The 22,966-nt window shown below is 39.6% G+C and overlaps 1 protein-coding gene across 3 annotated transcripts; it reads right to left on the bottom strand.

Annotated features, from left to right (window-relative positions):
* Positions 1-1,006: 1,006 nt before the first annotated feature.
* On the bottom strand, positions 1,007-5,045 carry LOC123188719 (uncharacterized). 3 transcript variants are annotated; one of them, XM_044600952.1, is made up of 4 exons: positions 4,616-5,045; positions 4,328-4,541; positions 2,667-2,852; positions 1,007-1,374 (listed from the first exon to the last, which is right to left on the bottom strand). In XM_044600952.1, exons 1-4 carry the CDS (start codon positions 4,729-4,731, stop codon positions 1,090-1,092), a joined length of 801 nt encoding a protein of 266 aa, XP_044456887.1. In that variant the 5' UTR covers positions 4,732-5,045; the 3' UTR covers positions 1,007-1,089. The 3 variants fall into 3 exon arrangements, 2 of the variants coding, with proteins under 2 accessions (XP_044456887.1, XP_044456888.1); XM_044600953.1 differs by having other exon boundaries at positions 2,667-2,849; XR_006495124.1 differs by having other exon boundaries at positions 2,667-4,541; positions 4,621-5,045.
* Positions 5,046-22,966: the final 17,921 nt, after the last annotated feature.

Below are 22,966 nucleotides of genomic sequence, written 5' to 3'. Positions count from 1 at the left end.
TCATTTAATGTGTCGTGCGTTGCACCAGAAGGAGAAAGTCTTCGCATGTTTTCAGTGACTCATTCATATTGCAACTTTTCATTTTTGCCACCGTCGTCAATGATGATACAATTTTTGGTGTCCACAATTCGGAAAAAGATTAATGAAACTACATTCATGTACTTCGATGTTGCCTCAATCAACATCACACTATCACCGGATATGAGAGGAGTGGTGCATTGAAGTGGGATTGTTTATATACAGTTATTTATTAATATTCGAAAGCAAACATGTTTTTGCTATGTTGATTTTGTTTTTAGAAAATGTTGGTTGTTTGGTTTGTCAAATTGTATTATCTTCCTTTTCTTTTTTGCACTTCTTGGACATGGCCCAAACACAAACTTCTCGTGTAGATTGTAGGCTCTTTCCTTAAAAAAACACGCACTTCGAATAGTCCAGAACGGCACACACACATCTCTTTCCGTTCCATATCACAATAACAAAGAAAAGTTTCTTAGCACATAATCTTAGTGTGCATGTATCCAACGGCTTGGAAAGGTGATTGAGACTACCTTAAATCTCAATTGACTAAGATTTAGCGAACCCCTCTAAAATTAGTAGCTAAACTCACTTAAAAGAAATATCTAGCTCAAAGTAGCTAGCACAATGGCCCATGTGTTGCTACAGGAGAAAGGCGACGATTGACTTTAAATGCATACTTTTTAATTACTGCATCTAATTTTTTTATAAGTATCAATTTAATCTAACATATGCCTGTAAGATCCTTCATGTTTGACAATATTTTTTCTAGAGAAAACTTAGTTTTTGTGACCATATTTATCTTCCCGAGCACACATTTATATATACACGACATACAATTGCAAGTGTTTCTTACCACTCATAAGTGGACCAAGCATAAAATTTCAAATGGGCATATGGGACAACAGAGACCTATAAAGAGTTCATTATGTACGTTAGATATGTAATAGTACTGTACATCTGAAAAATGCAGACTTTAAGTTACAGAAAAGTGTGTAAAGTATAATTTAAACCAATTATCTATCACAAATTCACAATTATTGTATGTTAGAAATTATCATAGACAAGTTTTTAGAAAATAACGGGGAAACTGCATACACAAAAGGCTGATAGAAACTGCAAATCACAATTAGCTATAGTAGCGCCGCTAGCAGCTGATGGATTATTAGGAGCCATGAGGACCGCAGTCAAGCTGCGGCGCTCTCCGAACCCCCTCGTTCTTAGCTCTCTTCTTCTGGCCAAGTGTCGCCGACAGTCGTTCTTTATCCCATCACCTCTCTCATATGTCCACCATCTATCTGCATCTTTGCCGGTTTCCATCTTCTGTTTATTGACTTCTGCTACGACCAGCTGAGTCTGCATGTATAAAAGTCGATAAGATAGAGTGCAAAGAAGCGATGTTGGACTATTGTACCTACAGGGACTCAATTTTGCAGAACAAAACAGACCAGCTGAGTTGGCGTCGTCTTTCCGGATGGAGGGCCTTGGTTGGGAGTTCGAAACTCACGTGAAGTATTTTTTGCATAGTTTTTTTCTTTTGACCAGACCCAGTTCAATCATCACGCGGTTGACAGGAACGATCAACACGACCCAGTCGAGCGAGCCGAAGGGACTAAAAACAGCGACTTATACGAATTGACGTACGCGGCCAATGAACACTTTTTTAGTACCACCTCGCGTATATGTTTTAAATTCAAAGTGAAAGCATAAACTTACGGGAAGAAGCGTATTGTGACGATGAATCCATGGAGTCAATCCGTGCTTTATTATTATTATTATTATATTATATTATTTATATATATATATATTATATATATAGGGAGACTAGAAATCAGTCATTAGATTAAGGAACTATAAAAGAACCACTATAGGTTTGCATCACTCAGGGCAGTGCAAGCCTGATCAGCTATACTGTAGCCTTGTCTGGTTGGTGCTTGGTATATCTAGTACCAGCACTTCCCGAGGAGCATAAATTTAATACTAGCAAGTACAAACAAAGGAATGCTGTATGGTTTACTGCCCTTGGTATAACTTGAGTAAACCTATAATCGTAAGCACAGTCAAGTCGAGACATGAACTTCAGCACTCAAGGACTCTTACCACAAAGAGCAGCAGGATGGGCAGTCAGCAGAGCAAAACTTGTCAAGATTAGCCAATAGATTGTGCACAAGTGAAATCAACAGCATGAGACAACATATTAAGCCATAATCTTAAAAACTAACGGGAAGGACAACCACATGGCAACAACAATTTGAAAAGGGAATCAAGTACTCCTGAAATATAATACCAACTTAGAAAGCATCAGAAATAAGCAACATGATAAGTGGTAGTTCTAAAGTATAGAAAGATGTCAAAGTGACGGATACATCATCTACTTATTGGCAACACTCTGCGAGTGCCATGACGTGTGCACAGGAAAACAGTTCTTTTCACCAAATAACCCAGCAATAAAAACTGGGGATGTATAATAAGTCAATCTAATTAAAAAATGAACCCAATTGATGGCCCCACAAGCTATCCCGTAAATGCAGATGACTAGACAACACAATCCCTTGCATTTAGCAAGAACATGACGCACAACATTCACAACTGGGGAGAGCAACCCGAAAAAAAAAGCATAGTTCATGGTGCAGGGAGTGGTGAATTACGTCGATAGCGATGCCGGTCTTTCTCGAGGAAGTAGTGGTCGTCCACGGGCTGGCCGAGCAGAGGATCAAGTACAGTTCCTCTCTTGCATCCAACCAACATTTAGAGCTGGCCCTGCCATCCAACCAACATTGCACAATGGGGCAAAGAGATCCAAATGTCTGGCATGGGAATATCTTCACAACCTTCTTTTGGCGAGTTGTACATGAAAAAAATAAAATAAGATGATGGTTCTGTAAATGGTAAAGTTGCAAGTCAATAAGATCACAAACATACTATTGTGTTCATAGTTATTAGTAAAGCAGCAACCAAAACTAGCGATAATGCACAAGCAACTTTTGCATATGTATATACGATCAAACATTACAGAATTATAATTGTTATTCTCATCTCACTCCACAAGTGGCTCTATGAACATGCCAGACACACAACACTGAACATGCGAGACAAAAATATAAAGAAGCTATTTTACAGATTTACAGTGACATATTTACCCTACTTGTTCACCGATAGAATCACTACCAATTTTGCACAATAGCTACTAAACCTTAACAAACAATGGAGCGTACATGTAAATTTGCTAACTGATCGTGACTTAATAATAGTATGCATTTGGACAGAAAGCAGCTCATCAAGAAATATTTTTCAATGAATGAACTCGTCAAAGAGGACATGACACAACAGACACCAGCTACAGATCCCACACGATATCTACTAGCATAATTAACTAGAACAATTACAAACAGCAGAGGAAACCATGATTGTGTAAATGCATGAATGGTTCTTTGGGTCTGAATTTGCTGAATTATTGAACGGTCTAGCGTTCAACGATCTTAGTTTTTCTGAACGGTCTAATAATTATTCAGTTTACTAAATTACTGAACTGCTTCTTTGGATCTGAATTTGCTGAATTATCGAACGGTCTAAGAATTTTTCAATTTAGTAAACTGCTATGTAGTTTCTTGGCTGTAGATAGATGGGGTAATGGACAGTGTTAGTGACAGGATCATGCCTTCCCTGGTAACAAGCATGCAGATGTGGTCTAGTTAAGTCACCATCTCAACTAGAATATGCATCTGCAATGACACTCAATCAGTTGCAATGGCCCAGGTAATTAGCTTAGGCAGCACTCTGTTATTATGTCAGGTGCTCACCAAAAGGATAGACACCTATATGGTTGCCACGTCCACCGTACTTCTCCATTAGCCCACAAGCTACTATACTAATTAAGATATACGTACTACTCACAGGAAAAGCAAAGCAAAGAAACCTAGCTCACAGATAGGATTCCTGTTACATACTTGCATCCTAATTAATCGAACATGCCCATATGAAATGCATAATCTAGTCCCATGTAAGTAATGGGTGTCCCAACATTAATCATGCGTCTCCACATGCATTTAGTCTTACAGTTAGGGTCAGTAACTTAATATAAGACTTCATTCTTAAGCTCTTGGAGCATGAACTCAATGTTCTCCCCTTGGCCATAAGTGGCTTGAGCAGCAACCAGTCCTATTAAGCCTCTAAAAATGGTAGTGTACATATCAAGAAGCCTTGGGAGACTAGGAGGAAGTGCAGGACGTGATTTGTTCTCCTGCGGCAACTCGCTAGCACAAATGATGTCCTTTCTGGAAACGAGCAGAGAGAGGAGATGGGAGGGGACCTTCCATGGCGTCGGGGTCGGAGGCTCCTCTCCTGGCGCGCGAATGTTAAGAAGGAGCAACTGTGGAGGCCGTCGGCATCGTCCTGGTCGCTGGCAGACCGCGGGCACACCTGAAGCTCGTGCATGAGGGCGCCGCAGGCCGTCTCCATCTGCAGGAGTTTGACGCTGGGGGGACGGCCGCCGCACATCCCATCCACGGCGACGGCACCGCGGCCTACGAGGGGACCGAATTGGGGGGAATTAATTAGGGCCATCCGCGACTTTGGGTGACACGAGAAACGAGCTCACTCAACAGTGTGCGGTGACTCGGCGGGGCGGAGGAGTGGTCGACGAGGGCAGGCGGCGCGATTGGAGTGGGGATGGGGGTGGGTGCGGCTGAGGAGGGGGAGGCTTGATTTGGGCATGGCTTTATGGCTGGGTGGGGAGGGGAATTGCCGCGGCCCAATCTCCGCTAGCTCCGACGAGATCGAGGGGAGGATCGGGCTGGCTTGAGGAGGGAGGATCCTGCCATGGCCGCGTCGGCGAACAAGGGCTGGGGCGCGCGAGGGTTTGTTGGGCTCGGTGCGGGACGTCGTGTCCGGCGCCGTAGGTGGCGGCGGCGAGTAGATGGGGACGAGAAGATGGTGGCGGCAAGGAGATCAGAGTTAGGATTGCGGGAGGAGGAGGTGTTCGATGGGATCTGAGTTAGGGTTGCAGGAGGGGGGGTGCGATGGGAGAGTGAGGCCCGCGGCGGGTGGGTGGGTGGATGGGATGAGGAGTAAGAGGGTGAGTGGGTGTGGGCCGTTGGATCTCGGAGTATTCGACGGTCTATAATGCTTGATCCGTGTGACATGCCGATAGACCAATCAGAATGAAGTATAGACTTTGATGACGTTATGATCATCTAAATTGGTCGTAATTGATTAACAATAGGCAGATGCTACCAGTCAGCCAGATGATTGTGTCTAGAAATCATCCCCCTAGCTAGCCGCCCAATCTGCCCATTGGTGGTCGTGCGATCATATCAAAATGTCACGACAGCACCGAGCGTGAAAAAGCTTCAACGCAGCACCGATGACATCCCCATAAAGCTCCATTGCATCTCTCGACGGTACTCCAAGAGTTCCAACGCAGCACCACGGTGTCCGACGAAGCTCCATTGCAGCGTCGGGGAGATCCAACGCAGCACCACGACTACCGGCGCTAAGTTTCCTTCTCTTTTTTTAACAATGTTTGTTAAGGTTCCTCATAAGTAGTAGTATTGTTCCCTCAAATAACGAAAAATACATTTTCCATTTTTTGAGTGCTCAAAATGAGCTTTTTTGTGAAGGATCTGCCAAATATTTGTTGCAAAATTGGACCAAATCAATCTTATAAAATCCTAGGCCATGTTTGATGCACAATTGACAAAATGGTTGGGTGTCAAAAGTTTTGATCCACCTCTGGTGAAAAAGACAAATTTCCGTCGATCCAGTTGGAAGCTGGTCAAATTTGAACTGCGGCTGCCTTATAGTTTGCTCTTTATTTTTTTCAAAAATTATTCCTATGTATATAAGTATCTATTTAATCAGAGAAACACCAAAAAATTTCAAGATTCAACCACTACGTAGGAACGGTCATGCCCGCCGTTTTGACCACATTTTGAAACGGGCACAAAAAATTCAAAAAAAATCAAAAAATTGGAAAACCTTCGCATTGTGTCATTATATGTGACCAAGTTACCAGAAAAAATAATAAACTTGTAATACGGCAATTCTTTTTCAAAAAGTGTTCTCATAAATGAGCTATCATGTGTGAAGATTCATGTCTTTCAAACCAAATGATCAATCTGATGGCCACATTCATGACATAGTTAGTTCAAATGATCTCATATTGTTCATAAGGGTGCATCTTGGAGTGGTAAACAATGTTGCCTAAGGGTGTTTTCATTTTCTTTGGACGAAAAATCAATTTTCCATTTTCCGAGTGCCCCAAATGATGTTTTTTTGAAGGACCTACCATATATTTGTTGCAAATTTGGACCAAATGAATTTTATAAAATACTAGGTCATATTTAATGCACAATTGGCCAAATGGTTGGGTGTCAAAAGTTTTAATCCACCTCTGGTGAAAAAGACAAATTTCCGTCAATTCAGTGGGAAGCGAGTCAAATTTGAACTACAGCAGTCTCATGGTTTGCTCTTTATTTTTTTCAAAAATCATTTCTAGGTACATAACTATCTATTTAATCAGAGAAACACCCAAAACATCCAAGATTCAACCACTAGCTAGGAACAGGCATGCCTGCCGTTTTGAGCGCATTTTGAAACGGGCATAAAAAATTCAAAATAAATCAAAAAATTGGAAAACCTTCGCATTGTGTTGTTATATGTCACCAAGTTACCAGAAAAAATAATAAAATTGTAATACAACAATTCATTTAAAAAATGTTCTCATAAATGAGCTATCATCTATAATGATTCATGGCTTTCAAGCCAAAATGATCAATCTTATGGTCACATTCATGGCATAGTTTGTTCAAATGATCGCATATTGTTCATAAGGTTGCATCTTGTAGTGGAAAACAATGTTGCCTAAGGGAGTTTTCATTTTCTTTCGACGAAAAATCAATTTTCCATTTTCCGAGTGCCCACAATGAGTTTCTTTTGTGAAGGACCTACCATATATTTATTGCAAATTTGGACCAAATCAATTTTCTAAAATACTAGGCCATATTTAATGCACAATTGACCAAATGGTTGGGTGTCAAAAGTTTCGACCACCTCTCGTGAAAAAGATAAATTTCCGCCGATTCAGCGGAAAGCGGGTCAAATTTGAACTATAGCTGCCTCATAGTTTGCTCTTTATTTTTTCTAAAAATCATTTCTAAGCACTTAAGTATCTATTTAATCAGAGAAACATGAATTTTTTTCCAAGATTCACCCACTAGCTAGCAACGGTCAGGCACGCCGTTTTGACCGCATTTTGAAACCGGAATGAAAATTTCAAAAAAAATAAAAAAATTGGAAAAACTTCGCATTGTGTCATTATATGTGACCAAGTTACCAGGAAAAATAACAAACTTACAATACGGTAATTATTTTAAAAAAGTGTTTTCGGAAATGAGTTATCATGTGTGAAGATTGATGTCTTTAAAGCCAAATGATCAATCTTATGGCCACATTCATGGCATAGTTTGTTCAAATGATCTCATATTGTGCACAAGGGTGCATATTGGAATGGCAAACAATGTTGCCTAAGAAAGTTTTCATTTTCTTTGGATGAAAAAAATCATTTTCTATTTTTTGAGTGCCCAAAATGAGTTTTTTGCGAAGAACCTATCAAATAATTGTTGCAAAATTGGACCAAATAAAATTTCTAAAATAGGCCATATTTAATGCACAATTGATCAAATGGTGGGTGTCAAAAGATTTTATCCACCTCTCATGAAAAAGACAAATTTCCGTCGATTCAGTAGGAAGCGGGTCAAATTTAAACTACAACAGCCTCAGAGTTTGCTATTTATTTTTTTCAAAAATCATTTTTAGGTACAAAAGTATCTATTTAATCAAATAAACACCAAAAGTTTTCCAAGATTCAACCACTAACTAGGAATGGTCATGCCCGCCGTTTTAACCGTATTTTGAAACGGGCATGAAAAATTAATGGCATAGTTTGTTCAAGTGATCTCATATAGTGCACAAGGGTGCATCTTGCAATGACGAACAATGTTTCCGAAGGGAGTTTTTATTTTATTTGGACAAAAAATCAATTTTCCATTTTTAGTGCCTAAAATGAGGTTTTTTTGTAAAGAACTTATCATATATTTGTTGTAAAATTGGACCAAATTAAATTTCTAAAATACTAGGCCATATTTAATGTACAATTGACCAAATTGTTGGCTGTAAAAAGTTTTTGATCCACCTCTCGTAAAAAACACAAATTTCCGCATATTCATTTTTCCATTTTCCGAGTTCCCAAAATGAGTTTTTTTGTGAAGACCTAACAAATATTTGTTGTAAAAAAACTTCTACATTTTTCAAGAATATTAGACCACATTTTATGAACAATTTGTGTATAGTAGAAACATTTTTATAGATATTAAACGGTTTTTAGTTACATCATTAACATTTTTAATAAATATTGTGATGTCTAATATTTTAAATACATGTCTACATTTTTTAAGACACATTGTAGATATTGTTTACATATTTTTAAGTTTTTTCAAATACATGGTTAACATATTTGCATATATTCCCAACAAAAAACATCTTTTCATATATACGTTTAGAAAACCTTTTGTTATCTACTTTTTCCTATATATACATATATTATAAAATTTTCATATATACGTATTGATGACTATTTTTGCATACACATGCAACTTTTTTTGTACATATCTAATATTATTTATGATTATCATTTTTTATATGCATGAAACTTTTCAAATACGCACATTTAGTTTTTAACACATGATTACATTTTTTGAAATATGTATTAACATTAACATTTTTTTGAATTAACGTTTAGTTTTCTAATTGCTAAACCATATAGCAAGATTCACGAAGGAGTTCATTATTTTCCTATTCTTCTAATTTTATATTGTTTAATTGGTTTCCAAATTTTTCATTAAGGAAAAACCTTTTTAGAGTTATACAATGAAAAACATGTTTTTTAGACAATAATGAAAACTTTTTTTTCAAATAACTGGCCATCCTTACCAAATGGTAATAATGAAAATTTTGTTATTTTCGCATTTTCGTTGGACCGAATATATATATTTTTAGTAATATAAGGGCATCCCACATTTCTTCCTAGATGGGCTGAGGCCTACATGGCACACAGATTTTTTTTCTAAAAGGAGGTGGCCTCATTCCAACGAGGCCCAAGCCCACCTTGAGCGACACCTTAAGTACCAATGCATCCATGTTCACAACCTCCTGACCATTTATATTGGTCGTAATCAGGTAGAAATAAGGTCGTCGACCACTCTTGCCTACTTTATGACCATTCGGTGTAAGGCAATTTCAGGGTTTGAGCCCTTCCAAGCGAAATGGCCGTGGATTTACAACCAATTCAGCTGGGGTCACCGAGAGAAGGTCATAAGTTGACATATTTCTTGTAATGAAAATAATGATTCCTCCGCCTGACAGCAGGGACCCACCAGACGGGCCACTGTATTTCGCAAAAAATGTTTCTGATAACCCGCAAGTATAGGGGATCGCAACAGTTTTCGAGGGTAAAGTATTCAACCCAAATTTATTGATTCGACACAAGGGGAGCCAAAGAATACTCTCAAGTATTAGCAGTTGAGTTGTCAATTCAACCACACCTGGAAACTTAATATCTGCAGCAAAGTGTTTAGTAGCAAAGTAATATGATATTAGTGGTAACGGTAGCAAAAGGTAACAGTAGTAAAAGTACAGTTTTTGGTGTTTTGTAGTGATGATAGCAATAGCAACAGAAAGTAAATAAGCGAAGAACAATATATGGAAAGCTCGTAGGCAATGGATCGGTGATAGAGAATTATGCCGGATGCGGTTCATCATGTAACAGTCATAACCTAGGGTGACACGGAACTAGCTCCAGTTCATTGATATAATGTAGGCATGTATTCCGAATATAGTCATACGTGCTTATGGAAAAGAACTTGCATGACATCTTTTGTCCTACCCTCCCGTGGCAGCGGGATCCTTACGGAAACTAAGGGATATTAAGGCCTCCTTTTAATAGAGTACTGGAACAAAGCATTAACACATAGTGAATACATGAACTCCTCAAACTATGGTCATCACCGGTAAGTATCCCGATTATTGTCACTTCGGGGTTAACGGATCATAACAGATAATAGGTGACTATAGACTTGCAAGATAGGATCAAGAACACTCATATATTGATGAAAACATAATAGGTTCAGATCTGCAATCATGGCACTCGGGCCCTAGTGACAAGCATTAAGCATAGCAAAGTCATAGCAACATCAATCTCAGAACATAGTGGATACTAGGGATCAAACCCTAACAAAACTAACTCGATTACATGATAGATCCCATCCAACCCATCACCGTCCAGCAAGCCTACGATGGAATTACTCACACACGGCGGTGAGCATCATGAAATTGGTGATGAAGGATGGTTGATGATGACAATAGCGACGAATTCCCCTCTCCGGAGCCCCGAACGGACTCCAGATCAGCCCCTCCCGAGAGGTTTTAGGGCTTGGCGGCGGCTCCATATCGTAAAACGCGATGAATTCTTCTCTCTGATTTTTTTCTCCCCAAAAAACAATATATAGAGTTGGAGTTGGAGTCGGAGAGGCACCAGGGGGCCCACGAGGTAGGGGGGCGCGCCCCCACCCTCGTGGAGAGGTGGTGCCCCCCTGGCCTTCATCTTTTGCAGGTACTTTTATATTTTCCAAAAAGTTGCTCCGTGAAGTTTCAGGTCATTCCGAGAACGTTTGTTTCTACACATAGATAACACCATGATAATTCTGCTGAAAACAACATCAGTCCGGGTTAGTTCCATTCAAATCATGCAAGTTAGAGTCCAAAACAAGGGCAAAAGTGTTTGGAAAAGTAGATACGACGGAGACGTATCAACTCCCCCAAGCTTAAATCTTTGCTTGTCCTCAAGCAATTCAGTTGACAAACTGAAAGTGATAAAGAAAAACTTTTACAAACTCTGTTTGCTCTTATTGTTTTAAATATGTAAAGCCAGCATTCAAGTTTTCAGCAAAGATTATAACTAACCACATTCGCAATAACGCTCAGGTCTCAGGTTTACTCATATCGGTAGCATAATCAACTAGCAAGCAATAATAATAAATCTCGGATGACAACACTTTTTCAAAACAATCATAATATGATATAACAAGATGGTATCTCGCTAGCCCTTTCTAAGACCGCAAAATATAAATGCAGAGCACCTTTAAAGACCAAGGACTGACTAGACATTGTAATTCATGGTAAAAGAGATCCAGTCAAGTCATACTCAATGTAAACTAACAATAATGAATGCAAATGACACCAGTGCTCTCCGACTAGTGTTTTTTAATAAGAGGATGATGACTCAGCATAAAAGTAAATAGATAGGCCCTTCGCAAAGGGAAGCAGGGATTTATAGAGGTGCCAGAGCTCGGTTTTGAAATAGAGGTCAATAATATTTTGAGTGGTATACTTTCATTGTCAACATAACAACCAAGAGATGGCGATATCTTCCATGCTACACACATTATAGGCGGTTCCCAAACAGAATGGTAAAGTTTATACTCCCCCTTCCACTAACAAGCATCAATACATGGCTTGCTCGAAACAACGAGTGCCTCCAACTAACAAGAGTCCCAGGGGGAGTTTTGTTTGCAATTATTTTGATTTAGTTTGCATAAAGCATGGGACTGGGCATCCCAGTGACCAGCCATTTATCTCATGAGTGAGGAGCGGAGTCCACTCCTCTTGAGAATAACCCGCCTAACATGGAAGATACAGACAACCCTAGTTGATACATGAGCTATTCGAGCATACAAAACATGATATTTACTTGAAGGTTTAGAGTTTGGCACATACAAATTTACTTGGAACGGCAGGTAGATACCGTATATAGGTAGGTATAGTGGACTCATGTGGAATAACTTTGGGGTTTAAGGGATTGTATGCACAAGCAGTATTCCCGATTAGTACAGGTGAAGGCTAGCAAAAGACTGGGAAGCGACCAGCTAGAGAGCGACAACAGTCATGAACATGCATTAAAATTAATCAACACCGAATGCAAGCATGAGTAGGATATAATCCACCATGAACATAAATATCGTGAAGGCTATGTTGATTTTTTTTCAACTACATGCGTGAACATGTGCCAAGTCAAGTCACTTAAATCATTCAGAGGAGGATACCACCCTATCACACCACATCACAACCATTTTAATAGCATGTTGGCATGCAAGGTAAACCATTATAACTCATAGCTAATCAAGCATGGCACAAGAAACTATGATCCCTAGTTGTCATTGCAAACATGTTTATTCATAATAGGCTGAATCAGGAATGATGAACTAATCATATTTACAAAAATAAAAGAGGTCGAGTTCATACCAGCTTTTCTCATCTCAGTCAGTCCATCATATATCGTCATAATTGCCTTTCACTTGCACGACCGAACGATGTGAATAATAATAATAGTGCGCGTGCCTTGGACTAAGATGGAATCTGCAAGCATTCAATAAACAGGAGAAGACAAGGCAATATGGGCTCTTTTTTCAGATCAATAATTATGCATATAAGAGCCACTTCAACAATTTAATCATGGTCTTCTCCTATCGACCCCCAAAGAAAAGAAAAGAAATAAAACTATTTACACGGGAAAGCTCCCAACAAGCAAAAGAAGAACATGAAATATTTTTGGGTTTTCTTTTTAATTACTACTACAAGCATGGAAATTAAAACTAGCTAGAAGCTACAACTAATTTTTTTGGTTTTTCTTAAGGTTTATTAAACACACAAGAAGAAAGCATAAAAAGGGAATTAAACTAGTATGGGTGATACAATGAAAAAGTATGAGCACTGACATCTAGCAATGAGTGTGTGAACATAAATGTAATGTCGGTGGGAAATACGTACTCCCCCAAGCTTAGGCTTTTGGCCTAAGTTGGTCTATGGCCACGACTGGCCTGGCGGGTATCCATAATAGTAGCTGCGGTCGTACTGCGAAGAAGAAGAAGACTCCGATTGCCACTGGCTGACAATCATCTCCGGATCCCACTAGTAATTAGACCGTCGTGAAGGATCAACTTGTGGTTCCGGCTCTGGCTCCATAGCTGGTGCAAGGTTCCGGTAGGCGTGAATAGCCTTCAACGGAACAAGGTACCGGCCTGCAGATAAATCAAACAAAGAAGGAGCAGGCAGGGTAATAGTCTCAGGATGATGTTTATCAATGAACAATTTATATTTAAGCTCTCCTTCCCTATTCTTAACAATAAAATCATGTGCCACCATACTTTTATAATCTAAATAAACACGAGGCAACACCTTTTCTTCCTTTTCATAATGCCTAATAGGTATGTTAAAATGTGCAGCTAGGCGTGAAGCATAGATGCCTCCAAAGATGGGGCCCTTGGTACGATTCAGACTTAACCGTTTAGCAATAATACCGCCCATACTAACAGAGTTATCACTGTATAAACCATGGAGCAAAATAATAATATCAGGCATACTAAGGTTTCCACAGTTTTCGCGACCAATTAAACAACGACTAGCAAATAATGCATAGCGTAAAATAGGAAAATGTATGCTAGTGATTAGTGCATCGGAAACCTTCCTTGTTTCCCCTACAGTGATAGTATCAATAAATCCGTCCACATCATCGCGATGTGGTTCCTCTGTCTTGCCCTCGAAAGGGACTAAACAAACCCGACAAAAATCATAAAGTGACATCTCCTTATGCTCATCATATAAATGAAACTCCACCATAGGTGGTGAGCTCCTAGAATGGAAATGAAAGTTTTGCACAAAGGTATTTGTGAGTAAGAGATACTGATCGCATTGGTCGTGGAGGAAAGCGGTGAGGCCTGCATTCCTAGCCAATTCATGAAAATCTTCATAAATCCCGGCCGCTCTCAAGAATTCATCGGAAGGCCACTCACATGCCCGAACCTCTGCAGTGCGAGGCAGATTGTACTTAGGCTTCGGTGCCTTTTCCTTCGAGCTTTGGTTCGATGAGCCCCTCAAAAGTCTCTTCATCATTTTCTGAAAAAATCTGAAATTTTTAGTAACTTCAAAATAAAAGTAAACCAAACTCAATAATATTGATAGCAACTACTCCTACAAGTGCCTAGGGCCTATATCATGCATCAAAACTACTTTTGACCATATAAATTTGACATGCAAGCTCAAGAACAGAGTCACCTAAGCAGCAGAAATTTGCAATGAATAAAGCACTAGAACAAAAACTAATTGGACCAATGGAGGAGTCACATACCAAGGAACAATCTCCCCAAGCAGTTTTGTGAGAGGTGCTTTGAGCAAGGAGATCGAAAATGGCAGCAAAATGAGCTAGAACTCGTGCTTGAGTTGGATATTCATGTTTGGGGGAGGAAGAAGGAGTGTGTGGGTGAAAGGATAAGTGGAGGAGGGCCACCGTGGGCCCACGAGGCAGGGGGCGCGCCCAGGGGGGTAGGGCTCGCCCTCCACCCTTGTGGGCATGTGGTTGACCCCCCTGCTATGTTCTCAGTGCCAAATATTCTCAAATATTCCAGAAAAAATCATATTTAAATTTCAGGGCATTTGGAGAACTTTTATTATCGGGGTATTTCTATATTGCACGGATAATCAGATAACAGACAGAAAAATATTTATTTTTATTTATTTAATATAAATAACAGAAAGTAAAAGTGGGGTACAAAAGGTTGTGCTTTCTAGTTTCATCCATCTCATGCTCATCAAAAGGAATCCACTAACAAGGTTGATCAAGTCTTGTTAACGAACTCATTCCGAACAACATGGAACCGGAGAAATTTCGAATAACACTATGTTACCTCAACGGGGATATGCACGTCCCCAATAATAAGAATATCATATTTCTTCTTGACAGTAGGAAGAGGAAATTCAAAACCTCCAAATATAATCGATGGAATTTTTCCAATAGAATTGATATTATGGACTTGAGGTTGTTTCCTCGGAAAGTGTACCGTATGCTCATTATCATTAACATGAAAAGTGACATTGCCTTTAGTGCAATCAATAACAGCCCCTGCAGTATTCAAAAAGGGTCTTCCAAGAATAATAGACATACTATCGTCCTCGGGGATATCAAGAATAAGAAAGTCCGTTAAAATAGTAATGTTTGCAACTACAACAGGCACATCCTCACAAATACCGACAGGTATAGCAGTTGATTTATCAGCCATTTGCAAAGATATTTCAGTAGGTGTCAACTTATTCAAATCAAGTCTACGATATAAAGAGAGAGGCATAACACTAACACCGGCTCCAAGATCACATAAAGCAGTTTTAACATAGTTTCTTTTAATAGATCATGGTATAGTGGGTACACCGGGATCTCCAAGTTTCTTAGGTATTCCACAAGCATGGTGGAAATTTCAGCTTCCAGTATGTTTCTTTTATTTGTAACAATATCTTTCATGTACTTAGCATAAGGATTCATTTTGAGCATATCAGTTAATCACATACGCAAAAAGATAGGTCTACTCATTTTAGCAAAGCGCTCAAAATCCTCATCATCCTTTTTTCTTGGATGGTTTGGGAGGAAAAGGCATGGGTTTCTGAACCCATGGTTCTCTTTCTTTACCATGTTTGCTAGCAACAAAGTCTTTCTTATCATAACGTTGATTCTTTGATTGTGGGTTATCAAGATCAACAACAGGTTCAATTTCTACATCATTATCATTACTAGGTTGAGCATCATCATGAACATTATCATTAACATTATTACTAGTTTCAGGTTCATTACCAGATTGTGTTTCAGCATCAAAAATAGAAATATCATTTGGATTCTCAGGTGTTTCAGTAATAGGTTCACTAGAAGCATGCAAAGTCCTATCATTTTTCTTTTTCTTCCTTTTAGAAGGACTAGGTGCATCTATATTATTTCTCTGAGAATCTTGCTCAATTCTCTTAGGGTGGCCTTCAGGATATAAATGTTCCTAAGTCATTCTACTAGTTCTAGTAGCCACTCTAACAGCATTATCATTATTCTTGCTATTCAATTCATTGAGCAAATCATTTTGAGCTTTAAGTACTTGTTCTACTTGAGTGGTAACCATAGAAGCATGTTTACTAATAAGTTTAAGTTCATCTTTGACATTGGCCATATAATCACCCAGGTGTTCAAGCATATTTGAATTGTATTTCAATTGTCTACCAAAATAAGCATTAAAGTCTTCTTGCTTAACCATAAGTTTATCAAACTCATCTAAGCATGGGCTAGCAAACTTAGTAAATGGGATTTCAGCTTTATCATATCTATAGAGAGAATTTACCTTTACTACTTGTGTCGGGTTATCAAGACCATGAGTTTCTTCAATAGGTAAGGGATTATGATCATATGTTTCTTCAACATGCGGTAAATTAAGACCATGTATTTCTTCAATAGGAGGTAAATTCTTAACATCTCTAGCTTTAATACCTTTTTCTTTCATAGATTTCTTTGCCTCTTGCATATCTTCAAGACTGAGAAATAGAATACCCCTCTTCTTCGGAGTTGGTTTAGGAATAGGCTCAGGAATTGGTACATGAACTGGTTCAGGAAGTGTCCAATTATTTTCATTTATCAACATATTATTCAATAGAATTTCAGCTTCATCCGGTGTTCTTTCCCTGAAAACAGAACCAACACAACTATCCAGGTAATCTCTGGAGGCATCGGTTAGTCCATTATAAAAGATATAAAGTATTTCATTTTCCTTAAGAGGATGATCAGGCAAAGCATTAAGTAATTGGGGAAAACTCCCCCAAGCTTGTGGGAGACTCTCTTCTTTAATTTGCACAAAATTATATATATCCCTTAAAGCAGCTTGTTTCTTATGAGCAGGGAAATATTTAGCAGAGAAGTAATAAATCATATCCTGGGGACTACGCACACAACCAGGATCAAGAGAATTAAACCATATCTTAGCATCACCCTTTAATGAGAACGGAAATATTTTAAGGATATAAAAGTAACGAGTTCTCTCACCAGTAGTGAACAAGGTGGCTATATCATTTCATTTAGTAAGATGTGCCACAACAGTTTCAGATTCATAACCATGAAAAGGATCATATTCAACCAAAGTAATTATATCAGGATCAACAGAGAATTCATAATCCTTATCGGTAACACAGATAGGTGAAGTAGCAAAAGCAGGGTCAGGTTTCATTCTAGCATTTAGAGATTGCTTGTTCCATTTAGCTAATAACCTCTTAAGTTCGTATCTATCTTTGCAAGCTAAAATAGATAAAGAGGCTTCTTGATAAAAAACATAACCCTCAGGAATAACAAGTGATTCTTCATCATCACTTTCATCAGTATTATCAGATTCAATATTTTCAATCTCTCTAGCCCTGGCAAGTTGTTCATCAAGAAATTCACCAAGTGTCACGGTAGTATCAAGCATAGAAGTAGTTTCATCATAAGTATCATGTATAGCAGAAGTAGCATCATCAATAACATGCGACATATCAGAATGAATAGCAGAAGCAGGTTTAGGTGTCGCAAGCTTACTCAAAATAGAAGGTGAATCAAGTGCAGAGCTAGATGGCAGTTCCTTACCTCCCCTCGTAGTTGAGGGATAAATCTTGGTTCTTGGATCTTTCAAGTTCTTCATAATGATAAGCAGATATAAATCCCAAGTGACTCAAAGAATAGAGTTATGCTCCCTGGCAACAGCGCCAGAAAATAGTCTTGATAACCCGCAAGTATAGGGGATCGCAACAGTTTTCGAGGGTAAAGTATTCAACCCAAATTTATTGATTCGACACAAGGGGAGCCAAAGAATACTCTCAAGTATTAGCAGCTGAGTTGTCAATTCAACCACACCTGGAAACTTAATATCTGCAGCAAAGTGTTTAGTAGCAAAGTGATATGATATTAGTGGTAACGGTAGCAAAAGGTAACAGTAGTAAAAGTAATGTTTTTGGTGTTTTGTAGTGATGATAACAATAGCAACGGAAAGTAAATAAGCGAAGAACAATATATGGAAAGCTCGTAGGCAATGGATCAGTGATAGAGAATTATGCCGGATGCGGTTCATCATGTAACAGTCATAACCTAGGGTGACACGGAACTAGCTCCAGTTCATTGATATAATGTAGGCATGTATTCCGAATATAGTCATACGTGCTTATGGAAAAGAACTTGCATGACATCTTTTGTCCTACCCTCCCGTGGCAGCGGGATCCTTACGGAAACTAAGGGATATTAAGGCCTCCTTTTAATAGAGTACTGGAACAAAGCATTAACACATAGTGAATACATGAACTCCTCAAACTATGGTCATCACCGGTAAGTATCCCGATTATTGTCACTTCGGGGTTAACGGATCATAACACATAATAGGTGACTATAGACTTGCAAGATAGGATCAAGAACACTCATATATTGATGAAAACATAATAGGTTCAGATCTGAAATCATGGCACTCGGGCCCTAGTGACAAGCATTAAGCATAGCAAAGTCATAGCAACATCAATCTCAGAACATAGTGGATACTAGGGATCAAACCCTAACAAAACTAACTCGATTACATGATAGATCCCATCCAACCCATCACCGTCCAGCAAGCCTACGATGGAATTACTCACACACGGCGGTGAGCATCATGAAATTGGTGATGAAGGATGGTTGATGATGACGATAGCGACGAATTCCCCTCTCCGGAGCCCCGAACGGACTCCAGATCAGCCCCTCCCGAGAGGTTTTAGGGCTTGGCGGCGGCTCCATATCATAAAACGCGATGAATTCTTCTCTCTGATTTTTTTCTCCCCGAAACACAATATATAGAGTTGGAGTCATGGAGGCACCAGGGGGCCCACGAGGTAGGGGCGCGCCCTAGGGGGGCAGGCGCGCTTCCCACCCTCATGGAGAGGTGGTGGGCCCCCTGGCCTTCATCTTTTGCAGGTATTTTTTATATTTTCCAAAAAGTTGCTCCGTGAAGTTTCAGGTCATTCTGAGAACGTTTGTTTCTGCACATAAATAACACCATGATAATTCTGCTGGAAATAGCGTCAGTCCGGGCTAGTTCCATTCAAATCATGCAAGTTAGAGTCCAAAACAAGGGCAAAAGTGTTTGGAAAAGTAGATACGACGGAGACATATCAGTTTCCCCCCCCCTCCTGACTGGTGGGACCCACCAGCTACATCTTCGCACGCAAGGAAGTGCCTCCTTATCCTCCCTGATAGTAGGGACCCACCTGGTCGAAGCGTATGTAGCATTGTCATTCTCATCGCGAACGTGTACGTACATATGATCGGTCTGTCTGCAGTGATGAACTGTGGCCGAGTAAGGAAGGGCACGAGTCGTAGTATAGGCGCGCACATAACATGTCACACAGTCTCGTTAATATCATGTACATGTATGTACAGCCAGGGTGCAAGAAAGTAAATACGGCCACGTACGTACATATGGGCGGGGTCTCGAACGCCTAGTCGCGCATATGTACGGCCAGGGCTCGTGTACATGGAGAGGCAGCGATGACTCCTGTTCATCGGCAGCCAACAGGCTGGGTCAGAACGGAGAAACTGCGTCGTCGTGTTCATCGGGAGCCGACCGTCTTAGACAGAACAGCCGATCGAAATGAGACTTCGCGTACCGCAGAACGGAGGAAACAGACTTTTGTTCGACCGACCAGGGTCGAAACGGGATCCTGTTCATCGGGAGGGGTCTGGCGTACCGCAAAACATAGGAAACGGACTTCTCTTGGACCTCCTGCGGTCAAAACAGGGTCCTGTTGATCGGGAGGGGTGTGGCGTACCGCAAAACGGAGGAAACAGACTTGTGTTGGAGCGCTATGGTCGAAATGGGGGTCATGTTTATCGGGAGGGGTGTGGCGTATCGCAAAACGGGACTCCACGGGCTACTTTTCATTTCCACCGTCGACCTCCTCCAGCCTCCACGGGCTACTATTCATCCACCGTCGACCTCCTCCAGCCTCCACCTACGACTGTTAATCCATGGGCTCATGTTCATCTAGCCTCCACCGCTCCTCCACCGGCTACTGTTCAACCAGCCCTCTCCGTGGGGTCCTGTTCAACCATCCCTCCATGGGCTACTATTCATCCAGCCCTCCACCGGCTACTGATTGGGGTCCTGTTCATCCATTGCCAACGACCTCTACTACCACGGGGTCCTATTCATCCAACCCCCCCACCGGGAATTGTTCATCCACCCCCCAACAACACTCACTATTCATCAAGAGTTAGCAGGTTCGATCGGTTTCAGTTAGTAGCAGTAGCGAAGGAAATACTCGATCGGGTTCAGCTAACAACCGGGGATCGATCGCTCGGGTTCAATAACGCATAGCCTGTAGTGCAATCGCTCGGGTTCAGTTAGAGCACAACGCCTTGCACACACACACGCGTACGTGTGTGAGAGAAACGCGCAAACCTCCGTGCATCGCTCAGGCCCGACCACCCACCGTAACCGGGAACTCCCCGATATTTTCCTAGCCCTAGCTTCTACCACGATTTTTTCCATCATGGACAACCCAAAGAATGTCATGCAGCTGCGTCTCCAACCGGCCCAGGACGAAAAACCCATTTTCTGTCATGATTTTTTGCAATAGTAGTAGGAGCCCACAACATCTATGATGATACCGGGTTTTGTCACAAGTATCGTCATAGAAGTGTCATAAGCATGACAGAAAAAAAAACTGTTCGGCCCAAAATGTCATGGATGTGTCTTTTTTTGTAGTGACATCATGTCATCTTACTTGAGGCATTACTCATTTCTTATGAACTTAATACTCTATATGCATGCTGGATAGCGGTCGATGTGTGGAGTAATAGTAGTAGATGCAGAATCGTTTCGGTCTACTTGACATGTTCTTGATGCCTATATTCATGATCATTGCCTTGGATATCGTCCTAACTTTGCACTTTTCTATCAGTTGCTCAACAGTAATTTGTTTACCCACCGCATGTTTTCTTTCAAGAGAGAAGCCTCTAGTGAAACCTATGGCCCCCGGGTCCATTTTCCGTCATATATTCTTCAGATCTGTAAAACAAAAAAAACAAAAATATCTTGTTGCAATTTATTTAGATTTAGTTTAGTTTGCTCTTTCATTTACCTTTTATACCTATCTCTTTTAGATCTCACTCTTGTTCGTGACCGTAAAGGGATTGACAACCCCTTTTTCGCGTTGAGTGCAAGTGTTTGTTAGTTTGTGCAGGTGCATATGTTGAAGACTTGCTTGTGCCTCCTACTGGATTGATACCTTGGTTCTTAACTGAGGGAAATACTTATCTCTACTTTTCTGCATCACCCTTTCCTCTTCAAGGGAAAAATCAACGCAAGCTCAAGAAGTAGTAGGAAGAATTTCTGGCGCCATTGCCGAGGAGGTTCTACATCAAGCCTACCAAGTACCCATCATCAACTCTCATCTCTTGCACTTACATTATTTGCCATTTACCTCTTGTTTCCTCTCCCCCACTTCTAAAACATTTTCAGAAAAACACAAAAATATATGCCTTTTTATTTTCCTTCTTTCCATGTGCCTTTATGTCTTACTTTGTTTGTTTGCTCGCTCGCTTGGTATAATTGTGTGTTTATTGAAAATCAAGAAGCAAAATGTTTATGGATCCTCATCTACTTGCTAATCTTTTAAAGGATCCAATTATGGTGAACCAATTGTAGCGAGTTGAGTGCACTACATTATCTTTATGGAGTTTCGCTTGAAATTTATGAATCTGAAAATTGTGATGAAGTGCTAAAACAAGAAATTTATGAAGTGATTCACGATAGCTCCTTGAATGAAAAGCATGATTGCAATGATGTTATTATAACTTCTATTGATGTCAATTGTGCTAATAATATGTAAAACCCTAAGCTCGGGGATACTAATTTTACTATGTCCACTACTTATTGTAATGATCATGATTGGGGTGATTCTTCTTATAATCTTGAAAATTTATTTAAGCATCATGGTGAATATGTTTGCGATAATATTTAAAGTGGGTTTGGAAGAGTGTCAACTCTAGGCAAAAATAATCCCACTACTTTGGAGTATGATCAATCTTTATGAATTTTTTGATAGAAGTGGGTTTGGAGATGTCATGACTTTAGTTAATGCTATTCCCACTATTTTGGAAGAGTGTCAACTTTGCTTGCATGTGGATCATGTAGAGAAAATTTTATGTGATAGCTATACTATTGAATTTTATTATGATCCTACATGTAATTATTATGAGAGAGGGAAATATGGCTGTATAAATTTTCATGTTACTAAATTACCTCTCGTTATGTCGAGATTGCTATTGTTTCTTTCTTCTTCCTTGCATATGCTAGTTTTTGCTTGTCTTGATAATTTGTTTGCTTATAAAATACCTATAGGAACTATGTTAGAGTTAAACTTGTTTTTCACATGCTACATGATGCTCTCTTCATGTTTCAATTGCAATCTTTCATGTGAGCATCATTGAAATTATCAATGCCTAGTTAAAAGGCTTTAAAAGAAAGTCGCTTGTTGGGAGACAACCAAATATTTTTCTTGTTCTTTTTTTATGAGAATACACATTATTACTTCTTTAGTAATTGTGTTTTGGTGTTTTAATTAGTGTTTGAGCCAAGTAAGACCTTTGGGATGGTCTATGGTGATAGTTGATTTGATCTTGCTGAAAAACAAAAACTTTTGCGCTCATTGCCGGAATTTTTTTTAAAAATCACATAAACGTGCTTTTGATCAGAATTATTTACATAAGATTGATATACAAATTGCCTAGATTGTCCTACTTTTTCAGAATTTTTGGAGTTACATAAGTATACGAAGTTTTTAGATTGCTACAGAGTGTTCTGTTTTGACAGATTTTGTTTTCTATGTGTTGTTTGCTTATTTTGATGAATCTATGGGTAGTATCGGGGGATATGAACCATGGAGAAATTGGAATATAGTAGATATAACACCAATATAAATTTAGAATGAGTTCACAACAGTATCTAAAGTGGTGATTTATTTTATTATACTAACAGATCTCATGAGG

Source organism: Triticum aestivum, chromosome 2A, assembly GCF_018294505.1.
Source record: "Triticum aestivum cultivar Chinese Spring chromosome 2A, IWGSC CS RefSeq v2.1, whole genome shotgun sequence".
Taxonomy (NCBI): domain Eukaryota; kingdom Viridiplantae; phylum Streptophyta; class Magnoliopsida; order Poales; family Poaceae; genus Triticum; species Triticum aestivum.
The sequence above is the reverse complement of the archived record's forward strand: the minus strand, read 5'-3'. Positions and strand labels throughout refer to the sequence as shown.